We start from the raw sequence: 24,763 nt of genomic DNA, 5'->3' as shown, positions 1-24,763 counted from the left end.
ATTACAGGCCCTATTTCGTACGTTCCTATTCAATGCATTTACGTTTAACAGAGGAGCCAAATGCTTACAATATTGGCAACATCATTTATTATACTCATTTGAATTTATAACCAAAATAACAGTAAACTTAAAAAAGTTTAGTTTTGAAAATCACAAAGTTTTAACAGATTTAAATAAAAAACAAATAGATTTTTTGTTCAATTAAAAACTTTGATATTTTATGGGCTTTTATTTTTTTTAAAGCGAACATTAATTTTGATATGACATAAGTGAGGTAGTTAAATATCAAGTGAAATCCTCTTTTCTTTGCCATCAATAACCATATCAAAAATTTCATCAAATTCGGTACAGTAAGGCAAAAAGTAAAACATATAACACGAACCACTGTAAATATACTTAACAGACACTCGACACGGCTTAACTAATATTTTAATTGTTGTTAAATATTAATGACTGGAGGGAATTTTTGTCTAGATCGAAAAATGATTGTATATTAATGTCATCCAGCTGTTGATGGGGTCTGCTCTACATGTTTGAATATATCGTAGTTCATTTATCGATTTCAATTAGAAAAACAGTAACAACAATTTACATCAGGTGGAAAGTACAAAAACATTATGTATTCATAAATTTTCTGTAAATGTTAAAATTTATTCACGATCGGATCGCGACTTTGACTTGAACAACTGTCTTTATACCACGAGCGACGGAAGGCGACTTTAATGCTTCGACTTAAACTCAATGGATAAACTTGAATTGTTGGGTTTTACATTTCATTTGTTGTCTTTGTTGTTGTTGGAGTTTTGAAAAGTTGGCTTTAAGCGTCTACGGAACGATCGCGACGCGCCGCTGAGTCGAGTTTCGCCGATGAATTTCTTTGATTGTCATTTAGTCATCGTAATGAGTTTGTTTAAGTTGGTTTGGCTTTTTCATCTAAATTTGTTTACACAACCACGCGAAGATTGCAGTTTTATTTTTGCTGTTTGTATCTTTTGATGTTATCAAGTACACGTGCACTTTGTGTTTCGGTTCACTTCAATCATAATTCGAACGCTGGCGCTGCTGATTTGTCAAAATTAGTGCAATTTTCAGTTTAACAAGTTAAATGTCGCGAAAAATTTAAGTTTAAAATATCTTTACGGGCTTGAGATTAAAAGAGAAACCGTAACGCTTTACACAAGCAATACCACCGCCGCCACCGCGCGTTGCCGCTGAAAAAAAGTTGGAAAGTTACAACACATGAAATATCCGGTCGATTTTAAATGCAAAATTTATCAACTAAAAGATGTGAGTCATAATTTTTTGTTGTAAATTTGTATTTTTGTTTTCGGTTTTACTTTTGCATGAGTTATAAAAATATGCCTATCTGTTTGTTTCCTGTGGTTTTGGTATGCCTGATGGTGACAAGGTCAGGCACAAGAGGTAGAAGCTAAAGCTTATGATGATCAAAAGCTTTGTAAGAGTTCAATGTAGTTACGATCTTGAGAAAAAGTGAATTAGTGAGAAGATATTTAAACATATTTAAGTTCTTATGAAGTTATGAAGGTTTTTCGTGTTTAATTTGTAATTTTAGGAATTAGATAAGTTTATTGTGAAGGCTCGAATTAATAAATCAAAATTGGCCAAAGAAAATTTCAGAAAATGTGATCGTATCTTATTTGTAAGTATAAATATGCTTTGTAGTGTATTTATTCCTACCAGAAGAAGAAATTATGAATTATTTATTTGAATCGCTTATGTGAATATGTTTACTAATAAATGTTAATTAAGTTTAGTTAATTAGTTACTTATTAAATTATAAACTAGAAAGTTTAAAATTTCATAATTTAAGCGTTATAGTGTCTCAGTTTTCAACGTTCTATTTTTAGAAAGTCTGTTAAATTCTTTTTATATACACACTTGTTTACGAAAGCTAAGAGGCCCTTAAAATTATTATAAGGCTTAGGTACTAACATATTTATATAAAAGTACTTGATTACATTTATTCACGTTCTGATTGCAAAAACAAGTTTATTGTGCACGATTACCTTTTTTAACATTTCATTTACATCGTATAACATTTAACTTAAGGGGCCTTATACACAAAACTTGTTTTTCAAACTACATCTACTTAGATACTGTCTTGTTAGGTTTTTAAGTAATATCTCTTTATGCGGCTTTTATATGATAAAGAACAAAATTGTTGTAGAATTAAAATAATCCATATTTATATTAAATTCTAAGAATTCTAAGTTGATTTAAATTTAATTTGTATTCAGTTTTGAGTTAAATTATTGTAGGTGGATAATTCTAAGAGAACAGTGACTTCTGTAGGAGAATATTAAACTCAAATAATAATATAATATTCCAATAAGAAGTATAATTTTGATGTTAATAATGTAAAAAATCAAGGGATTTAGATATCATTGTAAATACGAGAGTATAAACAAAAATATCAGCCAAGGTGGAGCCCCATTTCGTTTTTGCAAAACTTGGAAAACCTCAATATATGTATTTGTAGTAAATAATCTAATATATAAAACTTTCCTGTCACAGTGTTAGTTGCCATACTCCTTCGAAACGGCTTAACCAATTTCATTGAAATTTTGCATATAGTTATGTGGTTTCAATTTATGTTATTTAAATGAAACACACATTTAATTATTTTGGAACTTTTATTCACTGATTTAAATTTATAAATGTAAAGCGTGTTATAATTACTTAACATAAAGAACATACAAAGTCGACTAACTTAAATTATCTTAAGAACTAATTTACATACGAGACAACACTTTACGATTTATGCTTACGATATCAATTGATCTCTCCAGTATTATCTTCTTCATAAGATTATATTGGAAAGAGATTAAATGATGGTCTCTGAAACACACTTGCTGTTTGCTTTACAGACAGCAAGACTTACTTACTTACTTAAGGTGGCGCTACAGTCCTGTGTGAACTAGGGCCTCAACCAACAAACTTATCCATCTAGCTCGGTCCCTAGCTAGATTTCTCCAGTTTAGCGCTCCAAGTTGGTTGAGGTCTCCTTCCACTTGTGCGCGCCACCTGATCCGCGGTCTTCCTCTACTGCGCTGTCCTGTGGGTGTGGATTTGTAGACTTTCCGGGCCGGAGCATTGGTTTCCATGCGCTCTACGAGACCCAGTCGTAGAGCGCTCGTCGTTCCATCTTCTCCTCCACTTCCCTTCGATGTATACGGGACCGTAGATCACACGAAGAACTTTTCTCTCGAAGCGACCCAAGGTGCTTTCATTCGCTTTTGTCATAGTCCATGCTTCTGCACCGTATAGCAGCACGGGGATGATAACGGTCTTATACAGCAACACTTTGGTCCCTTTTTACTTTACCACTCAATTGCTTTCTTAGTCCAAAGAAACAGCGGTTAGCAAGAGCTATTCTGATTTTGATCTCAGCGCTGGTGTTGTTTTCCGCGTTTACAGCGGAGAGCCTAGGTAGACGAAGTCCTTGACTACCTCAAAGTTACGTCTGTCTATGGTGACGTTTTTACCAAGACGTCGGTGTTGTATGTAATTTCTTGACGACAGCATGTACAGAAAGCAAGAAGTGTGGTGAAAATGAACTATTTACTTAATAGGTGAAGTCATTTCAATATGTGACAATATGCATTCGGTTGGTCTGAGAATAGGTTTTTATCTATTTTTTATATTCCTAATTTTGTATAACTGCGCGAGAGATAATTGATAAGTTACCCTTTGCAGGGACTGTTATTGTTTATTAATTATTTTTGTGTTATTCATAATTTTATAAGTTTAGACAACAAGGATTTGTTGTTTTTCAGGAAAGGTGCAATTACATGTCCCAGATTCTAATCTGTTCATTAAGACAATTCAAGCATTTAACTCATGTGTCCAAATGACATCGTTTGGACCAACAGAAATAGTTAAGAATAATGCTATAAACAATAGTCAACATATCAATTCAACATTCAAAATCAAAGTTGTCACAAAATGCAAAAAGTGAAGCACCTACATTTTAACAAATTTACTTTATGGGCGGTAAAGATAAACGTGTAGATGCACGTTGTGGCTCTAATAACCCCGATTCACTTTTTATCCCATTATCGTCAGCGACCTGGATGCTCTATTGAATGAGCGCAATGAATTGTTGAAAATATTTAAATCATTACAAAGTGATAATCACGCTATTGTCATCAATCCTGATAAAACACCTGTTGGAGAGGATATTCGTAGATTTGAAGCACCTGTTCTTGACGATGTTGCTGAAATCATGGTTGGCGATCGTACAGCTAAGCGAGAAAACGAGATTCGTAGAAGAAATAATAATCTACAGTTTATTGCTGATACAAAACGTTCATATGAGGCCTCTCTAATATCCGCTAATATTTTGGAAGGGACAAGACGGGTATTGCATAAATGTTAAACAACGAGGTACCGCAATAGGTGCCGAAACAAGAATGTCAGCTCGAAGGATTTTTATGCGTATCGGTTGATAATTAGACGCGATGAGAACAACGTTATTCTACGATGTCGTGAGCTTTGTCAGTAATTCATGGTCGACATGTATATAAAGATAGAGAGCGAACGAAAAATCCACACGTTCCCACACGTTGTTGGATATATAACGTGGATTGGCAAAAGCGGGGCTTACCTCATACTCAAATTTTGGTTTTCTAAGTCAATAAAATACGTCCTGCGTTAATCGAAAGTATAATTTCTTCGGAAATTCCAGATCCCCCTACTGATCAAATATTGTTTGATATTGTTACAACAAACATGATTCAAGGCCCATGCGGTAATCTGAATCGTTAATCACCTTGCATGGCAGATGGAAAGTGTACTAAAAGCTTTCCGAAAAATTTCACTAACGATACAATCACAAACGTTGATGAATATCCACCACCTCATAGAAGAAATAATTTGCATCGATAACCGTGGGATGGTACCCTATTCGCCAATGCTTATATTAATTTTGAGTTTTGCAGTGGGTAAACCATCCAGTTTGATTTGTATTGGCGAAAGATTAGATCACAAACAATATTGTACATTCTGTTGCATTAAAGGATTGATATTGTTTTTTTTTTTGTAATATAAAGTTATAATTAGCGATATGTTTATAATTTTAAAGAAATCATTTTAATAAATTACAAAAAATTGTTTAGTGATTTGTTATTTTAATATCTTGTCACCGGTAAAAGTGCTCTATACCTCTCCCACTTATATATTAAATCCTTACACACTATAAATAAGTTAGTTATTAATTTCTAGCAAAATATTTTTCAGAAATTATTTATTTATAAGACAAAACAAAGTTCGTCGGGTCAGCTAGTAATAATATAATTCCTTGTTGTTATTAAAAATCGTTAAAATTATTTTTAATTTTTCTTTTTCAGGGATCTCGTGTCAACACAATCAACGATTGGCTACGGATCAAAATTGGTGGCGATGAGAGCCTTAAAAAGAAGAAAAATAAAAAGCTTGAAACCAACCGTATTAAATCAACTAAATACACAGTCATAACATTCCTTCCACAAAATCTTTTAGAGCAATTTCGACGTATTGCTAATTTTTATTTTTTAGTCATGTCAATTATTGCACTACTTATCGGTGAGTTGAATAAATATAATTATAATAAAATTCAATTTTATATTAAAATTTTGAAAGATCTTGTTTTAGTTTATAGTTATAGCTTTCTTAGTCTTACAAGATATTCTTAAAAAATTGTATGAAGTAAAAAGTAAGACAATTTAAATCCCCTGTAATTCGGTTCGTTTGAAAGTATTGCACAATTTTAACCCTATCAAAATAATTACTTTCCGAGGTAAATGCATAAAAGTCTATGTAAACTGGCTTCGGGATGCATTAAAGGGTTTTTCATTAAGAGATTTAATTTTGGTATTTAGGTTAAGTTGACTGTTAACATTAAAAACTAATACACTTAAACCAACAGTTGGTCAGTTGTGATACCACATGGATCTAAAGATCTACCTTATTTGTTAACAATGTTTTTACAATGAAGGTTTTTAAACAATGTAGTATCATTGTAGTAGAAGTTTCGTAAGGTGAGTCTTTCTCTTAGAAAAGAAGACTCTGCTACCTTTTCTTTTTATGAAACTTCTGCAAAAATCAACCAACAGAAGTGAGCTGCTTGGAGCGTTTAGTATTTAGCATTGGCTAAATTAGTTTAGTTGAAAGACAAGTAATGATTAATTTAGCAGTGGTTTACTTTTTTATGGTATCATACTTTGGTATAAGTTTATAAGTAGCTTACCGATGTTAGATTTGAGTGCAATGATTTAACAGTGGCTTTTTGAGAAGATGCATATATCAGAAGTCGATATCGCATGCTACAGAAAATTGGCCTCATTTACTCTTTCTTCAATGTAAGGTTTGCATCTTAATTTCTTCTCCAAAATAAGACCCAAGTATTTTGCTTTGTCACAAAATTTAAGTCTTACACCGGGTCTAAATGTGGGATTCTGTTTTTTATAGGAAAGAGGACAAGTTGGGTTTTGTGAGAGTTGACATCAATTTCACATCGATCTGCCATGTAGTAAGCATGGTTAAAGTATTTTGAACGGAGTTAAGACACCGATTTGCTGCCTTATACTTACAGTTCTTCTAGTAGTAAAATTTCCCAGTTTAGAGATGAAAATCTGCTTATTAGCATTTGATGTATCAATTTACTAATCGACTTAGCAACCCTTTGAGATGACATCGCAGATGTGTCGGCATTCTATATCTCGAAAAAGAAAAACCACTAGTGAACTCCTTGTGGTGGGGGGAATGTTAAATATTACGAACAAGTGCAGCTTTGACGTTAGGTTAAAAAGGTCTTAAATTAAAAACTTGCATTTCACGTTATTGAAAAAATTGCATATTTTATTTTATATTAACATCAATTTTCAATTTGTTGTTGTCTAGTTATACCAAAGATGCCATTTTTCAAGTGTCAAAAGCTGTCAGGTTCAAAAAAAATATAACGCATGTGTTTTATAGTAATTAGAAATAATAATTTTAAAGCAAAACATAATTATTGTATTGCAGTTTTTGACTCTATGTGGAACATTTGCCTCCCAACGTTTCAGACCGTTTTTATCCAAATCTATCAATTTTTCGAAATATAAGTATGTTATTGTTAAACTAAGCTTCAACCTCTTTGGTGTTTATTTAAGGGAATAAAAGGGAATGAAGCTATCATCCTAGGTTCACCATTTTGGGATTTTTATCGAAGTGTGATTTTTTTACACTACGAACAAATTATATGAGGTTAGTAGCAATTATTTTGTATAACCCCCATTACACATTTCGTCCACTTGAATATTCAGTTTAATAAATGAGTTTTTGAGAGTATTTTAGATTCATAAATAAAATATTATCTTTAAAATAAATAGACCGAAACAGAAATCATTTAAAACTGGTGCGTTCACCCAGCCATTAAGTCAACCTAATCCATAATATCGAGATGCTATATTATATTGAACCAGGAATTTGTTCTCAATGCCAAAGCTATTATTGAATCCGACAAATATTTAATTTAATTGTAAAAGAGCGTTAAAGTTAAAAATTAAATATATTTATGTATACTTTGGCATATGAACAATGCTCGTTCATACATAAATATTTTTTTTCATTAAACTATTAGACGAGTTCAATTTATTGGACATTTTGTCATCGTCTTCATCGTCGTTAGGTTGCGTTCGTCGCGTCTTACTTGGTTGGGTTAAAATCGTTTATGTATAGACATTGGGAACTTCCTTATGTCACGTTCGGTTAGACGTTAGACACTTAAAAGAAATAAACAAAAGTATAAAAATTAATTGATTCAAAGCCACAAAATGGAGTAGCTAGTAGCTAGTAGATACCTATAACAACCTAACCTACCCGTTGCGTTTGTCGCGGGTGCGATTGAATCTATTGATATAAATTGGCGAGATACTCTATCTAGATACAAGAGAGTGTGTTGATTTATTGATTCGGTTGAATTCGAGGGTAATTGAAATTATATTTTCTTTTTTTTTTAATTTATTTTACTACACGAATTGTTATTAAAATGAAACCTCATAGCAATTATTATTATTATAATAAAAATTGTATGTCTATTCATAACGTTCTTTCGTCAAATCTCAAGTTTTGTTGGCTTTTGTTTTGTCAACAAAACCGATAAATTTAAAAAATGTAAGAGCGGCAAGCTGCTTTTATTTGATATGTGTATACTTACAGAAGTCATTAGTACAACAACAATAACAGAACTTTTATTATCTTAAACAATTTGAAAAAATTGCATTGTTTGACATTTAATTTCTATGGAACAAGTGCAACATTGATTCATTCAACACTCGACTCAGGACAAAAACAACAAAAGATATGAGTATAAGGCGCAAGTTGTGTAATCGCTGGATTTCAAGGCATAAGTTGCGTCATAAAATATAAATGAGAGTGACATTTTGCGGAGCTCTTTTATGGAGTGAAGACTGAAGACTATACTCACTCACAATCAATTAGCATAGAAGATAGAGGTGCTGTAGTGCCTGTGCGGCTACGGCTATTGAATACAAAGATATAGAGATAGAGACGTTTTGAAAAGAAAAAAGAATAAAAATCGTTGTAGTAAGAAATCGTGCCACAATCGCAATATGTATCTTTGGAGCTACAAAGGTATACCTAGATAGATAGATGATTTATTCATTTTGAATTTTTATGATTGTAAATCAATGTGACGAACAAGTTCAAGGGCGGTGCAACCATTCGGAAATTACACTTGAGTTATAAATAAATATAAAGAAAAAAAATTGTTTTGATTTTTGATGGAGGGAGGTACAAAGATTACATTTTCAAATCAGTACACGGATATCACGTTGGGTTAAGATATTTCAGATTTTGTTGCGAATAATTTGTGTAATGAGAAGTTTTTTCTTCCTTAAAGTATACTTACGTAGGGTTATTGTTCTGATTAGATCTTGTTAATTAATACATTTGTATTAAATACGAAGTTGATTTTTATCTTATGAATAGGTACCTAAAATATTTTAAAATTTATTATGTAAAACGGTGGCCGACACGATTTTGTAACTAGCAATAAAATACTTTTCGAAGTTTTTTTAAGTCCTCAGTTAGAACCCGGCTTCAAATCGCTCGATCAACTTAAGATTTTGAGATATCACCTTTTCAAATTCGAAAAAAAAATATTTGTACTTAACGGTTCTTGACATTTAAATTTCGTTTTTCCAAATTTAAAGGGTTTTTGAAAGAGAGGTTTCATTTTAAATAGTCCGTTATATATTTACAAGTACAAACAAAACTTTTGATAAAAATGGAGTGAAACTTTAAAATGCTGTAAGTTATACGCACCGTAAAGGTGCATCTCCTGCCAACTTACCTTCTTCTTTGAAATAAATTCAAAATCCACTTATTATCAAAAAAAATCCGTTGTTTATTTAATATAAATGTAAAATGTTACGTACTTAATAACAAATAAAATGCACGACTGCATAAACTTGCTTATGTATCCAAGAAGTCTGTTTTTAAATATTTCCAGTATTTTATGAGTTAACTGTGTACCTGCAAAGAAAATTGTTTTCAAAAATTTAAATGACACTGATTCTGCGTAATTATCTGTGTAAAAAAATTTATTTGAAATCGATATCTCTTCTGTTTCTTGAGCTATTGACGACTAAAAAAACGCTTCGAACGAGCGGACGTAGGAACGTACGGAAGTACGGACATACGAACGTACGTACACACGCACGCACAGACATCTTTCTAAAAATCTTTTATTTCGACTCTAGTTACCTTGAAACCTCGAGAAATATAAAAATTTTCAATTTATCCTATCATATGGGAAGATAATAACGGACAACAAAATTTTTAGGGGGACTGTTATTCTTATTCTATAAAAAAAATTAAAAAAAACGTCTGAAGCCAGCTTAAAACATTAATTTCCAAATTTGAACTTAATCATCTTCTTAGCTCAGCCGATCATCTTCATCATCTTCTTAGCTCAGCCGATTTTGAATTAAGATCCCTCCAATTAACAGTTGAGTCCCTTACAAATTGGTTTTATTTGATTCTTTCGTACTGTATTGAAGAATCAGTACCGTTCTCTCGTAGAAAAGATTTCACCTCTGCTCCCCCTTGGTACAACAGAGAGCTCCGTAGCCTAAGAAATACCCGTAACAAGCTTTGGAAGATCTTTTTACAGTCCAAATCTGATACTGATCACAACAACTATCTTCTCGCCTATAATTCTTTCTCTGAATTAAGGGAATCCCTTTATAACCAATATCTTAACCAAATGGAAAATAACCTTCTTTCTGATGCAAGGAAATTTTTCAAGTTTATAAATGTCAAACGAAAATCTGATGGGTTTCCACCTTCAATGAGTTTCTCCAACATAATCTCCTCTGATCCAACAACCATATCAAATCTATTTGCTAATTACTTTAGCAAATCGTATACTGAACATCTGCATGATCCTGATCCACACTACTTTAGTTATTTAGATGGTTGCACTCAAACCTCCCTTTCATCGTTTACAATAACTGAAGAATTGGTACTTGCCAAAATCGTAAGCCTCAAAGAAAACTTTAGCCCTGGTCCTGATGGCGTCCCATCAGTTGTTCTAAAAAAATGTATGCATTCTCTGTCAAAGCCTCTAACTGCACTCTTTGAACTCTCTCTTTCCCAAGGTGTGTTTCCTCATATATGGAAAGATTCATTTATATTTCCCATTCATAAACAAGGCAATAAAACTGAAATTAACAATTATAGACCTATTGCTAAACTTTCATGCATTCCAAAACTTTTTGAAAGCTTAGTTTATGATTCCGTTTATTTCCATTGCAAGCCTTTATTCTCCCCCGCTCAACATGGTTTTCTTAAAGGTAGATCCACTACGACTAACTTAATTGAATTCATATCCAAAGTTTTGTCAGCCCTTGAGAATGGCAAAGAAGTTGATGTCGTATACACTGATTACAGCAAAGCCTTTGATAAAATATCCCATAACATAATTTATCTCAAACTAAGAGCTCTAGGCTTTCCATCTATATTTATAAACTGGATAAGCTCCTATCTTGCGAATAGAACTTATAGAGTCCTTTTCCGTAACTCAGTCTCCAGTCCTATACATGCAACTTCTGGAGTCCCACAAGGTAGTCACCTTGGCCCCCTTCTCTTCGTCTTATCTGTTAACGATGTCTGTCTTAAATTAAAAAACTCAGATATCCTAATGTTTGCGGATGATAAGAAAATTTTTAAGATTATCTCTACTCCATCTGATTCCTTACTTTTACAAAATGATCTTAATATCTTTTTTGATTGGTGCATGCATAATTTCCTAGAGTTAAATGTAGGTAAATGTAAACAAATGACCTTTTCGCGCAAACAAATTCCATCTCATAGAGTATACTACTTCCTTAATGACGCCGTCAACGTAGTCGATTCTATTAGAGATCTTGGTATTATGTGTGACAAACACCTGAATTTCCATTCCCATTTTGACCAAATTATTAATAAAGCTAATAGATCTCTCGGTTTTATTAAGAGATGGTCAAAAGAATTTTCCAACCCCTATGTTACTAAAGCGCTTTACATTTCCCTAGTCCGTCCTCATCTTGAATATGCATGCCAAGTATGGTCTCCCTTTTATGAAAACCATTCACTCAGAATTGAAAATGTTCAAAGACGTTTCGTTCGATTTGCCTTACGTGGCCTCCCCTGGGATGATACATCCAACTTGCCTCCTTATGCTGATCGACTAAAACTGATAGGCTTGCAGCCGTTATATATTAGACGCAAAAACGCTGATATATTGTTTGCTCACCAATTGTTAATGGGCAATATAGATTCCCCGGCACTCCTGAGTGATATTCATCTTAACACTAACCCTCGAAATCTGCGATCTGTTTCCCTTTTCTATATCCCTCATCACCGCACTAATTACGGGCACTTTGAACCAATGTCCAGAATTCTTCGTCACTGCAACGCTGCTATGGTAGTTTTCGATTTCAACATTTCCAAATCCCATCTGAAAGATACCCTTTACTTTTTCCCTTTTTGAGTCCGAATCCCCTGTCCCTTGTAATTTTAAGTTAAGTAAAATCAAAATTGTTAGTTCTTGTACATTAAAGAGCTTTGATGTGGGCCTTAGGGCCCACATGAATTAATGTTGAAAACTGATAACAAGAATTGCAAAAAAAAAAAAAAAAAAAAAAAAAAAAAAAAAAAAAAAATGTTAAGCTAGTTTTAAGTTAAGTTAAGTTATGATAGCTTGTATTAAGCTAAATAAATAAATAAATAAATAAATAAATAAATAATCGACCCACTGGTGTGGACTGCAAGTGCGATGACAGTCAGACAAACAGAAAGACAGACGGAATCGGGGACCACCTTTTTTTTGACTCCTCTACCGTCGTAATTTTATGTTTCAATACAATCTCCAACATTTTTACTTGCGACATATAGGAACTATATGGCAAGTGTTGCATTCGTGCAAAATTTCGAACTCGAGATTTTAATCAAACTTGATATTACGATGGTAGAGAAGTCAAAAAAAGTGGGTCCCGCGATTCCGTCCGGTCGGTTTTGTCTGTCTGTCCACGCTACTACAGCCTAAACCATTGCTTCGATTGAGTCCAAACTTGGAAGTTAAGGTTTTGAGCAGATTCGCGTTAGGCGTTTTTTTCATTTTTTTTTTAAGATCAAAACTAACAGTGGCCACCATACAATTTTTTTGGTCAAAAAACGAAAATTTGAATTTTCTCAAAAACAAACCGATAGATTTTCTTTAAATTTTCTCTAAAATTTTATTTTTTAATTTGGCTGCTTTTAATAAGAAAAAAAAATTTTTGTATTGCTCAGGAAAGGTTTCAATCATAGAACCGTTATTTTGTTTTTTAATTTTATCAGCAACTTATAAACCGATTTCAATAATTTTTTTTCTGAATAAGCTCTTATATTGCTTTAACAATATTTGATTATCAAAAGTGCAATTTTTTGTTATTTGGATTTTTAAAAAAATATTGAATTTCATTTTTTCAAAATTCGATATCTCAAAAACGGGTCAACATTTTTTTACGAAATTGAAACGCATAGCGTATATTAATAATCTCTAAACAACTGCGTACCAAAAATATTTTTAGAACAAAATTGAAAAATTTTATATATAAAAAATTAATTTAAAAAAAAACCGCTCTAACGATTTTCAAAAAAAAATTTTGAAAAATCAAATGTTTTTTTATTTATAAAATGGCATTTAAATTTTTGAACACAAACTTATTTTTCGGGCAAAATTTTGAATCTTAAAATAGTTTTTTTTTTAATATTTTAACTGTGCATGAGCCCGAAAGAGCGCATTATTTTAACAAAATTGTACTTACATTCCTAGCTTTTATCTAAATTAGTGCATTTGGCACATATTTATTTATTTTTATAACTAAAATTATTGTAAATACAAACGATATGGCCGCCCATGTAGCGCAACTGTATCGGATATGATATATTTAATCAACAAGCTATTTTAAAGTGTCTATCAAGAAGTAATATCTTGGTTATTTTTTATATTTGTGATTTTAAAACATTATTCCTTATGAATAAGGTTGTTTCACACATGATTTCTTCCTTCGCCTATATAAAAGAATAAATACTTAGTACAAGTTAAAGAAACGAGTATATAGAAAGAGTATATGTATTTTCTATTAGAATACCTATTTATAAAGGTATTACATACAACTTCTACAACTACTGCTTACGTGTCACTTCATAACTAAAATCCAAAGCGCACAAAAGCCTGACTGTAAACAACAAATGAATAGCAATTTCTTGTACCTGTTCGTATGCTTGTTATTTTTTTAAACAAAATAAATAAACTGAACGTAAAAACTCCATGTTAGCGCTTATAGTAAATGAGGAATGTGATTGGATTGTAGTAAGTACCATCTACCTACCAATAACATTCCTTCATTATCATCATAAACATGTCCTTGTGCATCTATCTGCATAAAGCTAAGAATGCCAATGAACTATTCTTTATTCGTTTTAGACATCGACCTGCTACACACCAATAGGCGATCGCTTTACAATTTAAACATTCATGGTCTGCCTCTTTCTTATCTTATTTATTTTCCATCCTGGTTCTTCTAATATAAAATTACAATAAAGCTATCTAAAGGAAAAAAGCTTTGAAGGAACAAGTTGAATCTATATGAATCGCATCGTAGCTTTATACATAATACAAACCATTTTTCATATACAAAGATCGTACCCAAGTAAAAGCAGACTTATGAATGTAAATAAAAACAAATATCGGTAAAAGATCCTAACAGCTGACGTAAGCATTCAAAAGTTTGTTTCATCCCCTTATAAGATACAATATTAAGCCATTTTGTTTTTTATATAAAGTGGATTGATATAAATAAAACAAAAACAAATTGTTCTTCAAAAATTAAATTGAACATAAAGCGATTAAGCACCACTAAAGGAGTCTGATTATCGGGTTGGCCCCCGTGAAATAGCTATAACTCCAGCCTATGAACTTGGTGGTAGCACACACAAGTTGTTGTTGTTTCATTCTTATATTCAAAAACAAATTCATCAACCTTCATATGGAAGCTCTTTATGTGAAAATATATACAAGGATAGACTCAAATATAATGAAGGAAATTGTGTAGACTTTTTGGGTCGAAAATTAATTATCTCCCTTATTCTGCTGGCTGCTTAAGGGATATGGGAATGGAAATAATATTTTTCTCTCGCTCCCGCTGAATTTCTCCACTTTCGATACTAACGCCACGCCAACGATTTTGCATCTGGTCGCCCTAAAAGTTTCTGCTCATGAGAGTACTATGGTTTTCATTATGTACAATTGTACTTATTGGCATTTATATCTTTGAAAACATACTTATTTTACAGGTATTTTTAAATCTTATATAAGTACTTTTTTAAACAGACTCTTAGCATACAGGAGCAAGTTCGTGCGACCCAGTCGTGCATTTTATTTACTTATGCAAAACTTGTCATCATGCAATCTTCAATTGCCTGCTCAGATTTCAAACATCCCTTTTTTTCAACATTATTTTTATTTAAAAAAATGTACAGATTTGTAAAAAAAAAAACAAACATTAATTTGAAACCGTTCTGCCTTTTTCTGTTAACATACCGTTAAAGCATAAATGTGTTTCTTTAACATTTAAGTTATGAATTCTTACAACTGAGATATATTTTTCGAAAATTGTATAAAATATTATAAACATTTTAACCGAATATTAAAGGCAGTGGGTAAAAATTTGGAAAACTATTGCAGAAATATATTTTTTGAAACAAAAATTACTCCATGAATTTAGATAGCCCCAAACACTTTTAAGTATATGTTTTTTTTTTCAATTCAAATAATTTAAAATTCGACTTTATAAAGTAATTAAGGAAAGGCCATCAAAACTCATTGAACTGACCGAATCTGATCACCAGTAACAAAACCTAGACTTTGACTTTTTAGGCTAAAATTAATGAATTGTTTATTTTTTTTAGAAAATGCGTTCATTTTGAAAAGTCCGCTATATGTATAGAATTTTTAAAGCTTTCATTTTTGTTAATTTGACAAGTACAAACTACGCAATCACAATTTGCACTTCCAAGGCTCGCAAGAATAGTTTCCTAACAGTGATATTTAAAGAAGAATGTTTTATTATTTAATACCTTTTTTTTGTCTCGTCGCGTACATCAGCTGATATCCCTACGCCTTATAATAATCCAATAGCCATTGTTAAAAAGTCAAGGCAAGGGCCACCTAGTCTGCCAACCCGTAAACGTAATGTTTAATTTTCAAATAGTTCTTTGTTTTCGTCATTCGCTGTTTAAATTCAAATTAACAGACCGATATTTCTTGAAGTCCACTTGGTAGACGACCTTGAGACTTTTACCAAAATTTCAGAAAAGAATCCACTTAAAAAATCAATTTTTGTTGGATTGATACAAATATTTCACCATAAAAAATAAGATATATTTTGCATACTTCCACGGACTCGGAAAGCCACTATAATTTGATAATTTAAAACATTCAAAACTGCGAACAGTACTTATTTTGAGCGCTCACATAAATTTGACAAAAGCCTTAATTTGGAATCTGTAAGCAGTCAAAGATAGAAAATCTTTAAATCACTAATTGTAGAGGTAGAAAATATTTTCTAAAAAAATGGATAAGTAACTTTTTTTTTCCATATGCTTTTTGTAATATATTAAAAAAAATATTTCTCAAACCTTAATGAGTTTATCTTTTCTAGACAGTCCCGTCTCACCACTAACTTCCCTCCTGCCATTATTTTTTGTGATATCAGTTACCGCAGCCAAACAAGGCTACGAAGATGTTCTTCGCTATAAGACCGACAACATTGTCAATTGTTCACCAGTTACAGTAATCCGTGATGGCAAAGAAACTGACATTGAGTGTCAACATGTCGAACCTGGTGATCTTGTTGTCTTAGGTCGTGACTGTGATGTACCTTGTGATTTGGTTTTGCTTAAATCATCTGACCCACATGGGAAATGCTTCGTAACAACTGCAAATCTTGATGGTGAGTCAAATCTAAAGACCCTGACAATTCCACGTGAGCTACCTAATGTTGAATTAAATAAAATGCATAAACTTGGCATTATCGAATGCGAGTACCCCAAGACTGATCTTTATAGTTTTAATGGAAAAATCAATCTAAATTTACCGGATCAATTGAGATTGTCTCAATTGGTGGAGAGTTCAATGATAAGTGATCATCAACCGAGAGTTCTTCCATTGACAGCAGAAAATGTATTATTACGTGGATCGAGGATTAAAAATACGGAATTTGTAATTGGTTGTGCAATTTACACAGGAATGTCGACGAAATTGGCTTTGAATAGTCGATTGACAAGAAATAAGTCATCATCAAGTGAGGCCTATATAAATCGATTTCTGTTGTTCATCTTGGTTGGAATGATCTTTATTGTGACATTCTTGTATTTTCTTAAAAGGTTAGTTCCAGGACAGATTTTTGATGAAAATAATAATGTTTAATATGGTATTGTTCGTTTTTTAAAGATATTTTGAGATATATAGGGTCCCAAAGGCAACTTATTTGGGTCCAGCTACTGATACGTATAATGTGAGAGCATTCCTCCAGGACTATCTATCATTTCTTATTCTCTTCAACTATCTGATACCGATTTCGCTATATGTGACGATAGAAATGCATCGAGTTATCGGATCCTTCTTTATGGAATGGGATACAGAACTTTACGACGAGCCAACTGATCAGCCCTGTATTGTGAACACATCGAACTTGAACGAAGAACTTGGACAGGTAAGGACTTGTGGTTTCCAAAATTGATTCAATATTTCTGAAACTTTTCATTTCCATAGATAAATATTCTCTTCTCGGATAAAACTGGAACTTTGACAAAAAATGAGATGATATTCCAGCAATGTTCAATAAATGGCAAGAAATTCCTGTACAAAAAGACAAAGTTGCAAGAGGAATCAAGTGGGGTTCTCTTAGATATAAACAAATTCAATGTTAGTAGAACTTAATCAGTAGAAGTTGATGCTCTGTCTTCTTCTAATGAGATGAAACTTCTTAACTTCTAAAAACAACTATTAAATCATTTCAGAATGAACAGAAAAACTTCTTCCAAGGTTTGGCCATTTGTCATACCGTTCAAGTTGCTGGAGATATGTTGAAAACCGATGAAGAAGACAAAATGAATGGAAAAAAAGTAAAGAAATTCTCAATTCCTGAAATTACCGAAGAAAGTCACAATTCCAGCCATCAAATTGATATTGACAACTCATTATCGACGAATCCCAACGGAAAGGGAATCACCAATAACAGTATTGTATCCGATGTTAATCCGCTGTTAGACAGTTCAAAGAAGCCAGAGAAGAGAAAAAGACCAGAGATCGTCAAAAGAAGTCCATTGTTTGCTCGTACACCCACTAGAATTCATCCATCAACAAATGGAGAGAGTGTTGAATTCTGTGAAACATCAATAACGTACCCAACATTTGCCCAAGGAGTTATTGTAGATCGTCCATATACCTTGCCATTTACAAGGTCTATTTCAGAAATTGATATTCAAGATCATACAGCAAATAACACACTGCATCGAAGAACACAATCACATGGTACTCCAGGAGCCTATATAACTCAGCCAGGTAAATTTTGTTAAGGAAGAATTCAATAACTGTATACCTTTGTATTAATCAAAATAGACTTTTTTGATTATAGTGGGTAATGTTGAGCTTCGACGAACACCAAGTACTATATCTCGAGAGTCGTATGCTATGCCAACTTTTCTAGCAAGACAATCATCGTTGCTAAGGAAAGAGTCAGTTAGGAGAAAGGATGAGATTCAAAACTTTGTCGAGTAAGTTGAAATTGTCTCAAGCTTTTTCTTAAATTTAAAACTTTTCTTTTCTCTTCAGAACTCTCGACTATCAAGCTTCCAGCCCTGATGAGAAGGCTCTAGTAGAAGCGTGTGCTCATCTGGGCCTTGTCTATCTCGGTGACGATGATGAACGACTGAAAGTACGATTTTGTCCACCACACATGGACTATTCTAGATCGTACGGAGGACCCAAGACTAAAGACTTACTTTTCGACAGACTTCATGTTTTGGAATTTACTTCGGACCGCAAGCGAATGAGTGTTATTGTCAAAGATGAAAATGCAACTATGTGGATTTATACAAAAGGTGCTGAAAGTTATATTTTCCCACTGTGTGGTACTTCATCAGCTCGACTGATAGAGCAAACAGACAAGCATATAAGTGATTTTGCTAAGAACGGTCTTCGGACATTGGCTGTTGCTAGAAAACGCATAACCGAAGACGAATATCGACAATTTTTGAATGATCTTTTTGAGGCAAATACTTCATTGGAGAATCGGAAGCAGTTGACAGAAGATTGCTATGCTAAAATCGAGCGAAGTAAGTTGTAGAAGTAACCAATTAAATTTAAAGCTAGTTTTAAACTTCAATTTCTTTTTTAGACCTAAATCTTCTTGGTGCAACTGCCGTTGAAGACGCTCTGCAAGATGACGTTGCCGACACATTAGTTTCCCTCCAAAAAGCCGGTATCAAAATTTGGGTCTTGACCGGGGATAAAGTTGAAACTGCCTTGAATATAGCTCTTTCGTGTGGTCACATTCCTGTCGGTGCTATGAAATACTTCATTGTGGAATGCACCCGCCAAGAAGTTCTCGAAGTGCATTTACAAACCCTGGAGCGGGAGATAGTCTTTGGACTAGGCCGACCATGTGCCCTTCTTATTGATGGAAAGAGTCTTACAGTAGCTTTAAGGGATCTCCCCGAAAAATTCCGTGATGTAAGCATACGCTGTCAAGCTGTGCTCTGTTGTCGTTTGAGCCCACTGCAAAAGAGTGAAGTGGTGTCGTTGATTAAGACCTCAAGCCAAAACTATAACACAGCAGCAATAGGCGATGGAGCTAATGATGTGTCGATGATTCAAGAAGCTCACATTGGTATTGGTATTATTGGCAAAGAGGGTCGACAAGCAGCAAGATGTGCTGATTTTGCTTTGGCCAGGTTTAATATGATCAAAAGACTGATGCTGATGCATGGTCATTATCACACAACAAGACTGTCCTTACTGGTGCTATATTTCTTCTACAAGAACATCCTGTTCATGGGAGTTATGTTCTTCTTCCAGTTCCATAATATGTTCTCATCACAACCAGTCTACGACTCATGGTTTATGACCCTGTATAATGTTGGCTATACGTCAGTGCCAATTTTCTTCATTTCCCTTACCGAGCAGCTTTTCACACAAAATGAGCTGATGAAGTAAGTTTTGAATTCTAACACTTCGAGGTTTGATTTAAAAATGTATCATTTTATTTCAGCAAACCAGAGCTTTACATGCGGAATACGAATAACAAGCAACTTCATTGGCCATACTTCCTGCAATGGGTTGCATTTGGAATCTATCATGCCGTGATAATCTTCTACTTTGCCTACGGCCTTTTCACAATTAATGACGTCCTCTTGAATGTTGGCCAACCAGCTGAATCGTCAGTCTTCGGAACGCTTCTAATTCAATTGGTTGTGGTAGTTGTAAATTTGAAATTGTGGCTTCAGTCGAAATTCTATAGTTATTGGTATATCGTTACGATATGGGGTTCAATTTTACTTTTTATTACAACAACAATTGCCTACAATGTCATTGATATGTAAGTTCATAACTTTGGGTTCCGTTATTTGCTTAAAATGCGGCTCTTCAGCTTTTTAAAAAAGTTCTCTGTTCTATATTATATTTCTTATTATTTCTCTTCTAGACGATATGACTCTGATATCTATTGGTCATATAACAAGCTGTTGTGCTCAATACCTATATGGCTGCTAGTCATTCTAACTATAGTCACATGTTTAATGCCAGATTTCACAATTCGCGTATGTAAAGATGCCTTAAGAATGCCAAAGAGAAGCTTCTATCCGGGAGCGAGGAGGATGAAAAAGCTGCAGGCAGCTAAAGCTGCTCAAAATACGTATTTATAAATTTTAAAAAATCAAAATTTTAAAGTATTATTTTTTAAGAAATTAATGAAAATTTGCGCTGTGCGCAATTAGTTATTAAAATATAATATAAATATTATAGGTTTATACCAATTCAGTGCCAAAAATTAGAATCGGGATAGATATTTATTAAATTTGTTTCTATTTTAAGTAAAATGCTGTATATAAAGCACAAAAAAGAGGCTTTATAAACTTTTTATTAAGCATATTACACAAGAATAATTATTAAGAAAACATGTAAATTATTTTTATTGTTTGTTTGTGTACATAAATATTCAAAGAAAAAACACATTTTTATAGTTTTTGATTGGAAGTGTAACAAAAAAAAATGTTAAGTCCTTCAGTACCTCATTGTAAATAGCAACATTTTGACAAAACGATAACGAACAAATAAAGTTTTTTTTTATTTTTTACTAATATTTTCGTTTATTTTTATATATTTGAAACGAAAACTTCTAGGTGGGGTTATAGCTATTTGGAAATAGCATAAATAAAAATTAAAACGGGGTGAATATGAAATATTTTACTGATGAGAGTTTTAAGCAATCACTACATTTAAGTCATAACATTAGAGTAACTAAAAAACTATCAGGTTGCATATGTAATTGACAAAGGACTAGATTGCATGAAACGTAAATAACGCTCTTACGATTATCAAATACAAATTTAAAAAAATGGCAATAAAGTTTTTGAAAACAAATTTTACTTTTAGGTACATTTTAAAATCTTAAAGTACAGGAAATATTTTTAAGCACACTCTTTGGATACGTGCAACCCAGGCATGCTGATTTGAGTGATTTCATTGCAACAATATAGGAAAGAGGCTTTGATGCTACCCACACTGATAACTTACCATTCGTGGCCGTCTGCCAATTTTAACCCACTAAAAGTTTTACAAAACAATGGTTACAACATTTTTTGTAAAACAAAAAAGTTGTTAGTCAATATATTTCATTGTTTTCAAGATACTTAAGTCGAAAACCGTTTTTTATCAATTTTATTAAATTTTTTAGGTATCTATTCCTTGTTTATAAAACAAAAGATAACAACTTGTTTTTTCTCAAAACTTATTTAAAAGTCAAAAACAATATGTAGCATATACATAAGTTTGATTGCAATACCTATTTTAATTCAAAGATATTTTAGATACATTTTTTTAACAATAGTAGCATTTTTGTTCACATATTTTTCTTATAAAAATTAACAATACTATATGTTAATATTTGGAAAACAATATTTTGTGTAGAAAGAAATAATTTTGAAGTCAATCATCAATCAATGAGATATTTGATTTGAAAATCAGTTTTTTTTTCAATTTTGTGCAGATTTTAATTAAAAAAAAAACTGTCGATTGGATTTTTTTTAAAAATTGACAAATTATTGATTAAATATTCGAGCCGAAAATCAATGTTTACAAACTTTTAGCAGTATTTTTTTTTTTGCTGTAAAAATGTCATTTCAATTTTTCTTAAAATGTTGCCAGGTGCCAAAAACTTCATCCTTTGATACATAGGACCAATTATCTTGGAGGTAACACCATTTTCTGTTCGAAAAAAAACACTGGTCGACAAGGCTTTATTCCTGGTAAGGAAATTGCATTTCTTCAAACGGTTTTTTTAGCCTTTGATTTCAATATTACTCTTTTATGCAAGGCTATTGAGATATAAATTTTGGAAAGGCTTTTGATGGTTTCTCAATTCATTAGTAGTTTTTTTTTCATAAAAACGGATTGAGAGCAATTTTCTACCGCATCATGTTTTTAAACTGCATTAAAAAATATAAAAGTATTGTTACAAACGGATGATTTTAAGAAGTAGTTAAAATCATAGTTCGGATTCGAAATCAGCACTAAAAATTAACTCCAAAACTTATTTTTCAAAGGAAAGGAATGAGAATTTCCAGAAACTATGTAAAATATTAAAGTCATTTAAAATGTATCTTTGAACTTTGTAAAATCATCGTTCAATAAATTGTATACGGATATGTTGTGATTTTTTAGAATGCGGTCATTTAGAGTTTATAAATATAAGTTTTGTATTAGGACTACTTTTATTTTTGTCTTAAAAACAAAAATGAAAAAACGCCTAACGCGAATGAGTTCAAAACCTTAATTTGCAAATTTTAACCTAATCGACGCAATGATTCGGACCGTAGGGGCGTTGTCAGACAGACAGATGGGAGGAATCAGGGGACCTTTTTCGACTTCTCTACTAAATTTTGTGCGAATGCAATATTTGCAATTAAGTTCCTATGTGTCGAAAGTAAAAATTTAATTGAAGTCCCAAGTGTTTTTGTTTTGAGAGATATTTGGGGACAACCAAATTTTGCACTCACTCAATTAGTTTGAAACAAAATCCATTTGATGTCCCTATCGGTTTTGAGATTTGACCGGCGATAAAAAGGCATGTAAGCAAACACATACAAACTTAGATTGAGATTAGGAGTCACCCAAGCGATTACGGTTGATCCGATTAAATGGCATGCAAAAATATACTTTTTAGGAGTACATCATTGACATTGTAAGGCATGTGCATCATCGTTTCGCTCGTAGTCCTGAAAATATCACTGCTGTAAGTGAAAGTTTTGTCGAAGATTTGAATATGTTGATTCCCCGTCGTTCCCGGAATTAGGACTGTCTTACGGCACATTATGGCGTATTTGGCATTTACGAGTAGATCTACACCTACATCCATATTAAGTCCAGCTCACACAACAATTGAAGCCAGCTGACCATTCACAAAGTCGTACTTGAACAACAGGAGGCGGTGAACGGCGATTTTTGGAACCAAATTTTGTTCAGCGACGAAGCACATTTCTCACTCGGTGGGTATGGGCTGGAGTGCGACCCACACTGATAACTTCCCATCCAGTCTGTCGATTTGTTTTGCTTAAAAGTTTGTCTATATGTACTCGTATCAATTTTTACCAAATTTGCGTACTATTTTTTGTAGATTTTATTTAATATGAAAAAAACGGACTGTTGGATTTTTATACAAAATTTACTGAACCCAATATTTTTAATTTTTGAAAAGCTATTTGAGTAGAAAATACATTTTTACCAAGTTTGTATTCTATTGTATTATATAGTATTGTTTTTTTTAGAGTTCAATTTTTTTCAAAAATTTTATCGAAATAAAATTAGTTTGAAGACAATATTTCAAATTTTTGTAAAGAAATTTGAGTCCAAAATCAATTTTGACCAACTTTTGTTAGATTTTTTTTAGGTTTTTAATTTTTTGTACAAAAACTGTCAATTCGATTTTTTTCACAATTTAACTGAATGTTAACAACAATATTTTTTGAAATAGAAAAGAATCTTAAAGCAAATATCTACAAGTTTTAAAAAGATATTTGAGTCAAAAATCAATTTTTACCAAATTTTGTACATTTTTTGTTTAGGTTTTTATTTTTTGTAAGAAAACTGACAATTCGATTTTTCTCAAAATTTGTCCTTATGTTGAAAACAACATTTTTTATAAGTCAAAATTAGTTGGAAGCTAACCTCTCAAATTATTTAAAAGATATTTGAGTGGAAAATCGATTTTTACCAACTTTTAATACATTTTTTTAGGTTTTTATTTTTTGTAAAAAAAAACTTTCAATTCGATTTTTCTCAACATTTTTCAGAATGTTGAAAATAATATTTCTTATAAGATAAAACAAGTTTGAAGCCTAAACTTCAAGTTTTTGAAAAGATATTTGAATCGATATTCAATTTTTACCAACTTTGAGTAATGTTTTTTTCAGATTTTTATTTTTTATAAAAAAACTGTCAATTCGATTTTTCTCAAAATTTTATCAGATGTCAAAAACATTATTCTTCGTTGCACAAAATTGTTTCGGAGATGAAATCGTATTTTAGTAGTAAGATTTTGGAGGTGACAATTTTTTTTTCAGTTTTTTTTGGTTTATAAAAAAAAACCGTTAAATGGATTTTTTTTCGAAAAATATACTTCTTTGATATCACGTAACAATATATTATATAAAATTTAATTTAAGTCTCTAGCGTTTTTGGTTCATAAGATATTTGGGGTTAGCTAAAATTTTCACCTTTTTTTTCAAACTGCTATGGTAAAAAAACCACTCACGCAATTTTCTTGAGAGCCCTTTCTGCATCTTTCTGCCTTATTATCTGTACAGAATTTATTTGAAATCGATATCTCTTTTGGTTCTTCAGCTATGGAAGACGAAAAAAACGTCGCGAACGTACAACCGTACGTACACACGC

General features: G+C 32.2%; 1 protein-coding gene across 4 annotated transcripts in view; it reads left to right on the top strand.

Annotated features, from left to right (window-relative positions):
- LOC129945418 (phospholipid-transporting ATPase IF) overlaps positions 1-20,946 on the top strand; it is a 39,563-nt gene extending 18,617 nt beyond the window's left edge. For 3 of the 4 annotated variants that reach the window (XM_056055163.1, XM_056055162.1, XM_056055160.1), the window contains exons 2-11: positions 5,370-5,583; positions 16,254-16,977; positions 17,045-17,306; positions 17,366-17,518; positions 17,614-18,157; positions 18,231-18,369; positions 18,428-18,930; positions 18,993-19,806; positions 19,866-20,192; positions 20,298-20,946. In XM_056055163.1, coding sequence (XP_055911138.1) covers positions 5,370-5,583; positions 16,254-16,977; positions 17,045-17,306; positions 17,366-17,518; positions 17,614-18,157; positions 18,231-18,369; positions 18,428-18,930; positions 18,993-19,806; positions 19,866-20,192; positions 20,298-20,517 — 3,900 coding nt within the window. In that variant the 3' untranslated portion in view covers positions 20,518-20,946. Of the gene's footprint in view, positions 1-316; positions 1,288-5,369; positions 5,584-16,253; positions 16,978-17,044; positions 17,307-17,365; positions 17,519-17,613; positions 18,158-18,230; positions 18,370-18,427; positions 18,931-18,992; positions 19,807-19,865; positions 20,193-20,297 lie in introns of those variants that run through there. The other variant, XM_056055161.1, reaches the window with a different exon arrangement.
- Positions 20,947-24,763: the final 3,817 nt, after the last annotated feature.

This window comes from Eupeodes corollae, chromosome 2 (assembly GCF_945859685.1).
Source record: "Eupeodes corollae chromosome 2, idEupCoro1.1, whole genome shotgun sequence".
In the NCBI taxonomy this organism is placed as follows: Eukaryota; Metazoa; Arthropoda; class Insecta; order Diptera; family Syrphidae; genus Eupeodes; species Eupeodes corollae.
This window is presented reverse-complemented; position numbering and strand designations above follow the sequence as displayed.